The 9,468-nt window shown below is 42.6% G+C and overlaps 1 protein-coding gene across 1 annotated transcript in view; it reads right to left on the bottom strand.

Annotated features, from left to right (window-relative positions):
* Positions 1–2,463: 2,463 nt before the first annotated feature.
* LOC113455798 (leukocyte-associated immunoglobulin-like receptor 1) overlaps positions 2,464–9,468 on the bottom strand; it is a 123,139-nt gene continuing 116,134 nt past the window's right edge. Inside the window, exons 5-6 of the mRNA XM_026778288.1 lie at positions 6,447–6,776; positions 2,464–2,786 (exon numbers count right to left, since the gene is read on the bottom strand). Of these exons, the coding sequence (XP_026634089.1) occupies positions 2,626–2,786; positions 6,447–6,776 (491 nt within the window). The 3' untranslated portion in view covers positions 2,464–2,625. The remainder of the gene's footprint in view (positions 2,787–6,446; positions 6,777–9,468) is intronic.

The raw sequence follows: 9,468 nt of genomic DNA on the forward strand, positions 1-9,468 counted from the left end.
CTAAGACAGGTGATGGCAGTTTCAGAGTATATTATAGCATGAGAGTTAAGTTCTTTTGTTTCCTTTGTAAAAATGTATTTACTGAGTTGTTCCTATTTTCTATATTGCTAAATACCTTGCAATATACCAAGGTTGCTGCTTGGTTGAAAAAGTCCCTTTTTTCTCTTGTAGCAAAAGTTCCATGGTGAGTTTTGTCTTATTGGGTATGGAGTGTTGTAACTGTGCTGCCTCTGCTGACCTTGTAGGAAAAATGATACTTTTTCCTTTCTCCCATGTGGCAGACACCTGTCTTAAGATGTGATCTATTGAAAACATTCACTATAGAGGCTATTTTTTTTGAGGCTATTTTTACATCTGCCATATTGCAGTACATTATAATGATCTGGCAAAACATCATTATTCATAAATTTGAAGCAGCTTCACATATTGGCCCCAGCTATCGAGATAAATGTATTAATGGACAAGCAGCAGCACCAGTTATGGGTTTCCCATTGTATCAGACTCTACTCAAAGTTATATTTAAAGTTTTTAAATTGTTTTCTTTTGGGGGGGATATATATTTTTCTCTGCTCCACTTCCTTCCTCTCCCTTCCCCTTCTACCCTCTTCCATGATCCCTATACTACCAATTTAGAGAGTTAAGTTCTTGATTCCCTTCAGGTGTAAGAGGACAATCCCAAATGCTGGGCAAAAAAAAAAAAAAAATGGGTGAGTTACCCACACTAACAGATGGGTTTTGTTCCATTTTGAGTGTCTGAGTGTTGTATTTCTTTTCTTTTTTTAAAGAGCCTCTCTGTGTAGTCCTGGTTTCCTAGAACTCACTATTTGGCTCTGGATAGCCTTGAATACACTGAGATCTGCCTATTTCTGACTCTTGTGTGCTAGGATTAAAGGTGTTTGCCACCATGCTTGGCAGATGGGTTTTATTTTTAAAAGGTGTGGTCCTCCATGTAGAAGATTATTTCCCCCACTCTCAGCTGTTTTTCTTTACCTGTAGTTCTTTGCAAACATATGTTTTTCTTTTCTTTTTTTAATTTTATTTTTCATTTTACGTCCTGGTTGCAGTTTCCCCTCCCTCCTCTTCTGCTATCCCCCCCTCTATCTCTCCTCCACCCCTCCAATCCACTCTACCTCTGTTTCTGTCCAAAAGGGGGCTAGCCTCTTATAGTTATCAACAAAGAATGACATATCAAGTTGCCCTAAGACTAAACTCCTTTCCTTGTATTTAGATTGGGGAAGGCAATCCATTGTTGAAAATAGGCTGGGGACAGCCCCTATTTCCATTGTTAGGAGTACCACAAATAGACCAAGCTACACAACTGTCACATACATGTGGAGGGCATAGGTTGATCCCACGCAAGCTCCCTAGTGCTGGTTCAGAATCTGTGAGTGCCTATGAGCCAGGCTAATTGTTTCTCTGGATTTTCTTATGATGCACATGACTCCCTTGGCTCCTATATTTCTTCCTCCCTCTTTTCAGCTGAATTTTCCATGCTTGGCATAATGTTTGGTTGTGAGTCCCTGCAACTGTTTCCATCATTTAATGAATGAAGGCAGTCTGACAAAATAATTGTGGTATTCACCAATCTGATGACTGGGCATAGCTAGTTCAGGCACCTTCTCTTCTTTGCTGGGATCATCCAAGAAGATTCCTGGGAGTTTGTCTTGCATCAAGTTTCCACCTGAACCCAAAAATTCCTCATTTCCAAACATCTCTTTCAGTACTCTTCCCTTCCATCTACCCACAGCCTGATACCTCAAGTTCCCATTCCCATCTGCCCTCAATCTGTCCAGGACACCTCTTCTTTTCCCCCATCCCAGGGAGATTCACACATCCCCCTTGGGCCTTCCCTGTTCCCTTATCTCTCTGGGTCTGTAGTTTGTAGCAAGGTTATCCTTTACATTACACTTACTATCCACTTATGAGTGAGTACATACCGTGTTTGTCTTTATGGGTCTGGTTTCTTTCACTCAGGATGATATTTTTCTGGTTCTATCCATTTATCTTAAAATTTCCTGGTGTCATTGTTTTGAACAGCTGGGTAATACACCATTATGTAAATGTACCACATTTTCTTTATTCATTCATGTGTTGAGAGACATCTATATTGTTTCTAGGTTCTGTGTATTAGAAATAAAGCTTCTCTGAACATATCTGAGCCAGTGTCCTTGTGGTATGATTGAGCATCCTTTGGGTATATGTCCAAGAATGATATAGCTGTACCCTGAAGTAGATCGATTCCCAATTATTCTGAGAAACTGCCACACTGATTTCCTAAATGATTGTACAAGTTTGCACTCCCACCAGCAATGGAGGAATCAAACACACAGTTTTTAAATAGTAAAATCCATATATAGCATGAACCTCACTTTGTCTTTAAAGACCAACATAGGCAGAAAGCTAATGGATGGAAAAAGAGCTAGAGGGCAAGAAAGACCCAGGAAGAAGGTGCAGAGAGGAGCCTGACTGTGTAATCATGTGTTTAATAAAATCATCAAGACAAATTTCTGACTCTAAATAAAGAATAGCATGTGTCATCAGAATTGGAGACTATTTTCTGACAACAGAGTCTAAATCCATGGAGCTTGTAGGCCAATATGGTTTTCTTGGACACAAAGATGAAACTCAGTCCCCTTGGTTGTATCCTCCTGGGGTTCTGAAGCTATCCATATACTTTTGTTGGTTGTACCAAGCTTCTCCAATGATTGCCCCCAGGACCAGAAAGACTACCCCAGCCAGGGCCATGCGGATACCATTCCACACCTTGTAACTCTGGAGGGTAGGGGCTGAAAAGGAAAAGACAAGAGTGAGTAGTCATTCTCTGGTGAACAGGACCCAGCCTGAAATAGTAGTTACTGATACATTTGGGGGTTAGAAGGCATCATCACAGATGGACCTTACCTGTGGGAGAACTGACTCTAAAAGAAAGCAGTCAATTTAACAATGTCTACCAGGACTCAGAAAAAAAGGATGAAGGAGTGTGAAGCTTCTTCTTCCCTTTGGACTGATCTTAATAAACTGGCCCTCCATGCTTCTCACTCCTTTAACCAAAGATAGAGGTTGTAACCTTCAAATATCCCTATTATGAGCTGGGTATCCATTATCTGGAGACCCAAATGCACCGAGACTCTACTGGGCATAGGCTGATGGGAAGAGCGTTTGAACTGCCCAGTTTTAAAACATCAAGATAGATCTGAGAAAATTACTTTTCTTTTACAACCATGCTGCGCCTCCATTGGTCTCTTTATGGCACAGAACAAGAGCTCAGTGTATACAGCAGGGTAACCTTAGAGTCTCACCCCAAACCACTTTTTCACCTATCAATTCCTCCTTTTTCTTTTCTTAAAGAGTTTGTCTGCTTTCTCCCTGTAGACCTCATGTCTAAGATGTCTGAGGTCTCAGGGTTGTCACTAGTAAGGTCTTCTTTTACCGAATCTCAGAGGTCTTTCACTAGGTCTCTGTCTAATGGTCTTCTGTCCCTTCTTTATCATTTTCCTCAAACCTGGGGATATTTCTCAATGGGTGCACTTTCATTTTGTCCTAGAGGTACAGGGATCTATGAGCATCTTCTGCCTATGTAGGCAGATGGCATCTCTCATTCAAGGAGCCCAGCAGTTCTATACACTTCTGGAGAATTGGGAAGTGGGGCTTCAGTTGACTGCTTCTCTCCCCTGCCTACCCTAACCATACCAAGGTGTTCTAGCCTAGCACCACCTGTAGAAGGCACTCCAATGCGGGGTGCCAAGAATGTCCTCTCTTGACTTGGGAGTTACCTGTAATTGGTCCACGTGCCAAGTTGCTAGAGGTTGGAGAAGAAAAGGTCAAAATGAAGTATGCTTCACTTTTATAACCCACCCTTGCTCTCTACTCATTCCATCTGCTTCCTTCCCTCCTTGCCTCCTTGCCTTTCTCTTATCTTCCCTCCCTCCCTTCATCAGCCCCTCGCTACTTCTCTCAAAAAAGGAAACTGTTCTCCTTATGTGCGATTTCTGTCCTGCCTTCCCAGAAGCCTTGCTACTTGCACTAGCTGAATCAGTCTTCCTCATCAACTTAGACCATGTAACCCAAAAGAAGAGGAACAGAGGAGGAGGGGAGAGGGGAGGAGAACTTGAGGGAATGTGATAGTCAAGATGGGGGAAGAACAGAGACAGCAAGGAAAGAGATATCTCAATTGAGGGACCCATTATGGGGCTAACAAGAAACTTGGCACTAGAGAAATTCCCAGGAATCATCACAAGGATGACCCCAGTTAAGACCCTAAGAAATAGTGGAGAAGATGCACAAACTAGCCTTGCCCTGTAATCAGACTGATGACTATCGTAAATATCACCATAACTGATGAGATAGAAGCAGAGTCAGATACCTGCATCGGAACACTGGGCTGAGCTCCCAAAATCCAGTCCAAGAGTGGCACTGGAGTGAGAATATGAGCAAAGAGGTCAAGGCCATGATGGGGATACCCATTGAGACATCTTACCAAAGCTAATGGGTGCTCACCAACTCCAGCCGGACAGGGAAGGATGGGTCCTTCTAACTAGGACCAAACTAGGCCTTCTAAATGTGGGTGACAGTTGTGTAGCTGAAGCAGACTCCGAGGTCACTTTCTGTGAAACCAGAATTTATCCCTACTGCTTAAACCGACTTTTTGGAACCCATTTTTCTTTGAAAGAATACCTCACTCAACACAAATATAGCAGGGAGGGTCTTGGTCCTTACTCAAAGCAATGTACCTTACACTCTCTGAGAAGTGGATGGGGGTGGGAGTGGGGGAAAGGTGGAGAGAATGGAGTGAGAAATGAGGGGAACTTGGGGAATAAGAATGATTGGGATAAAGGAAGGTTGGATAGGGGAGCACGGAAACACAATTTTTAGTTAAGGGAGCCACCTTAGGGTTGGCAAGAGACTTGAACCCAGAGTGGCTCCCAGGAGCCCAAGGCAATGTCCCCAGTTAGTTCCCTGGGCACCTGAGGATAGGGAACCTGAAATGACCCTATCCTATAACAATACTGACGAATATCTTGCATATAACCATAGAACCTTCATCTGGCGATGGATGGAGATAGAGACAGAGACACACACTGGAGCACTGGACTGAGCTTCCAAGGTCCCAATGAGCAGGAGAAATGGGATTGGTATGTAAAATGAAAAAAGATAGTTTTTGTTTTAAAAATTAAACTAAATTAAAAAGAAATTTTAAAAATGTAATGAGGCTCAAACCACAAGAGGGCGGCATGGAGTCGTGGAAAACGGAGGTGCAGGGCTTTGCTGCAGGAAATGCTTTTCTCCTGGACTCTTCAGAGCTTGCTCTTTGACAAAGAACGTTTATTTTCTCCATATTTAAAATAGTAGGGTCGCTGGGGATGGTGGAGGTATGCCTTTAATCCCAGAACTCAGGAGGCAAAGGCAGAAGGAGCTCTTTGAGTCCAAGGCCAGCCTGGTTTATGTAACAAGTTTCAGGACTTCCAGGGTTATATATAGAGATCCTAGCTCAAAATTAAACAACTACAAAAAACAAAAGAAGGAGGGTAAAAAAGAAGGAAGGAAGGAAGGAATCAAGGAAAAATATTATTAATGACACCTTGATGGCTGGTTCCAAAATCAAGACATCAACCCAGCATATCACCTGTAATAAACTACAACACCAGCAATGAGGCAGGGTGAAGAAGGATTGGGAGCTGATGAGGAGAGCTATGTAGGCCCCTTCTCTATCCTAAATATTGATACAAGGGGGGGGGGTGATTGGCTCCATCACTCAGCCACAGACCAGGTGAAAGACCTGAAATGACATGACAGGGAAAACTGAAAACATGGCAGAGCCCCTCCTAAATCATCCTGTTAGATATTGGTCCTTCCTTCTATTCCTACCTCACTCACTCTGCTTGGCCTCATAGAATAAGCAATGAGCAGCTCCTGGTAAGATGTGGGAAGACATGGACATGGACTAGAACATTTTCTGTATCCCGACTTCAGACATTTTGGGGCCCAACCTCACACAGGTTATTCCGTATAAAAGAACCCACAAAAAAATAATCCAGGCCTGTCCACCAACCTTCTCTGGACCACATTACCTGCCTAGTGAGATGGTACCACTCCAGAGGAAATATATTCCGGCAGTCACCACAGGCTTGAACTCAGCCGGAAACCAGGATAAATCACAATGCTCAGTGAGAAAACATGCATCGCCTCGAGAGAAGTCTACTCCCACCATTGATGGGGCTTAGTCAGTAAACAGTAATCAGGAACAACTCAGTGTTCTACCAGTAAGACTGTATCCAGTCCTTCATGGTGTCTGGTTAGACTAAAGCTCCTGAAATCTGAGGATTAAGGATAGACAAGATCTGTGCTGAAGGAGGTGGAAAGGGGGAGCATTAGGATTAGGAGACATCAGGGGAAGTTGAGGCAGGGGAGAGAAGTTAGGGTTAGAGTCCAGAGACCTAGAAACAAACCTGAGGTCACTCCTGGGACTGGGTCAGAAGTGTGGGTGACATCTTCACTGGTCACTTTCAGCTCCAGAGTCTCACTGCGTTGGGACCACATAGACCCTTTTTTATAGAGACAATGATAAGATCCAGCAGTGTCTTCATTTACTGGGCCAAGCTGGAATATAGCCTGTTTTTTAGAAGGCAAATCATTCTTCATATCCACTATTTTTATGCTTCTCTTCTCCAGGCGGAATGTATTATATTCTACAGGGCTCGTGCACACAAACTTTACAGAATGTCCTTGGGAAATCTCAAGGCCTGGATCAGCCAAAATGGAAGGACTCGGCAGAGATTCTAGGAGAGAGAGAGAGAGCAGGAATCTCACTGCACACAATGAGGACATTATCATAACACAAAACCAACTGACACACACCATTTTGTACTCTTACCAAATTTAGAGTTCTCCATGATCATAGTGAAGCTTTATAACATCCCCACTATGAATGCCCACCACATGACATTAAAGAACCTAAGTCAAAAAAAAAAATAATAAAGAACCTAAGTCTGAGCATGTGGTGGGTCTAGCGATGATTCATCCAAAAAAATCTCAGAATGTCATAGACTGGACTTGTCTGCTACAGAGCCCACTGCCTTCGGGGAACTGCTTTATTCCAGGGATCTGTGCTTTTTCTGCCTTTATCTCCACCTTCTTTCCAGGGTGTAATTGGGGCTTTAAAATCTCACCTGCTTCAAACTGTCTGAATGTAAGGGCATCCCCATAAAATCACAGATAATTATACTTATGTCAAGAGACAAATTTAAAGTGCTCACACTTACCATGTTCGAGGTGATGTCTTGTATTTTGTGGAATAACTGGATCAAATTAATCATTATGGATAAACTCACAAACTTACCTTTTTGTGACAAATTTATGATTGCATAGTTGCTAGCCATGCTGAGTAATTGACTTCCTGCTCTTATCCATGTGTAATGATATTTTGTGCCCTTAGACAAACAGTTCCTAATCCTATTTTCTTTCTTCACTTATTCTTCATATATTTTTAATAACTTGTTCATCTTCTAGGGATGCCTTCTATGTTTCTATGGTTTCACACATACAAGAACCACCGTATCTTCCATTTGAAGGCAAATTATGGGAGGGAGGACTGATTTGAGAGAATAATTGTCTGAGAAGGTGGCAGAAAGATTATGATGATTGTAAGGAGTGAGCATAGGAATTTCAAGAGACAGGTGAGATCAGAGGTGTACTCCCTGAAGTGACACAGAAGAGATACTTGCACTGAAACCCAAGAGACAGAAGTAAACTTCCTGCACCCAGCAGACAAGAAAATGGAAAATCAAACATTGAACAAACTCAGAGGACACAGACCCTGTGCTTCAGTAATAGTTCAAGATTTCAAGCAGTTCAAGTGGGATATGCCAAGGATAGTTAAATGCTGTTTGAAAAGGGAAATATATGTGTGGGGAAAAATCTCATGCTAATTGGCTTGATCTGGTCCTTCTCCAGTACCAATTTATTTCAAAATATGAAGTCAGACATAGTAAACACGTGAAATTTTTGTCATTTTAAAAATTAAATTAAAATTTATCCTGTAAGACAGCCTGGAGTTAGTGGGTGTTTAATGAAAATGGAAGAATGTTGAAGAACCTAGAGACAAGTGAGCCTGATAGGAAAAGGGGATCAGGATGTTACTGGGGTAAGTTAGAGTCACCAACATTGTGGTCTGATTCTGTGTCAAAATAAACTATTGAGCCCAAGCTACATACTACCCACAGACAAAGCCTGACTTGCTCATCCAGTATTCTAGCCTCTGACTAGTAAATATGGCTCTCAACCCTCATCAAAGAAGTTAGCAGACATTTATGCAGAAAGGAAGAAAGACTTGAGGCTGGGTGTGGTGTTGCATGCATTTAATACCAACACTTAGAAGGCAGAAGTGGGTGTATCTCCATGTGTTCTATGCCAGCCTGGTCTACAGAGTGAGCTCCAGGCCAGTCATGGATACCTAGTGAGAATCTATCTTGAAACAAACAAACTAATTCAATTAAATAGCAGACTTACAAATTTAGTGGAAGGAACCAACAGGACCTGGTGACACGTTATATATAGGAAGATAAAGAGGTAAGATCAAGTATGAATTCTCATGTTCTGCCTTTGAGTACTGTCAATGCCTTGCCTAGGGGATCCTAAGAGAGATCTGGATTATGGGGAAAAATATCTCAGCTGTAGACTTGGTCATGCTGAATGAAATTGTCTTTGCAGACAGCTTATCACCCCCATGTTCTTCGCAGCATGATTCCAAGCAGAGAAGAGATAGACTCAATGGTACTGTCAGTCTAGATGAATAGCTAAAATGTGTTGCCAAACATATTAGAATAGTGGTCATCCTTCAGAAAGGAAATGATGCTGTTGATGGCAACTATTATGAATTTGGGGGTGTAAAATGAAATAAGCCATCACAGAATGACAAATTCCACAGACTCTCACTTATATATGGAACACAAAAGCATTCACCTCAGAGATAAACAGTATAAAAGAAGAATGGCTGGTTACCTAAGGCTAGGGATAGGGTAGATGAAGACAGAGAAGATGCTCATCAAAGATATAAAATTCCATTTAGACAGGAGAAATACATTTCTCAAGATATACCATTTATGAGAATTTCTTTAAAAATTCCTATAATGGATCCCTATTCCATCCAGATGGGTGAGTGTATGCTATACCGGGGCAGACTGTCCCGGAAGAGAGCACAGCCCCCCACAGCTCCTGCGCAGGGGTTTCTTTATTACACACGACCCTGCCTCCCCCAAGCCTGCCCTATTGTCTCCAAGGTCCTTGGCCCAGGAACAGTTCCTGCCGCTGCACTAAGGCTATCCACCCAGAGGGGTGAGTGTCTGCCGGCCAGGCAGGCCAGAAGATCCCTGCAAGGGAGTGCAGGGCACCTTCAGCTTCTGCCACAGGGTCTTCTGTGTTCCACTCAACCCCGCACTGCCCCCACGTTCGCCTTTTGTCTGCAGTGCCCTT

Source organism: Microtus ochrogaster, unplaced genomic scaffold, assembly GCF_000317375.1.
Source record: "Microtus ochrogaster isolate Prairie Vole_2 unplaced genomic scaffold, MicOch1.0 UNK123, whole genome shotgun sequence".
NCBI lineage: Eukaryota > Metazoa > Chordata > Mammalia > Rodentia > Cricetidae > Microtus > Microtus ochrogaster.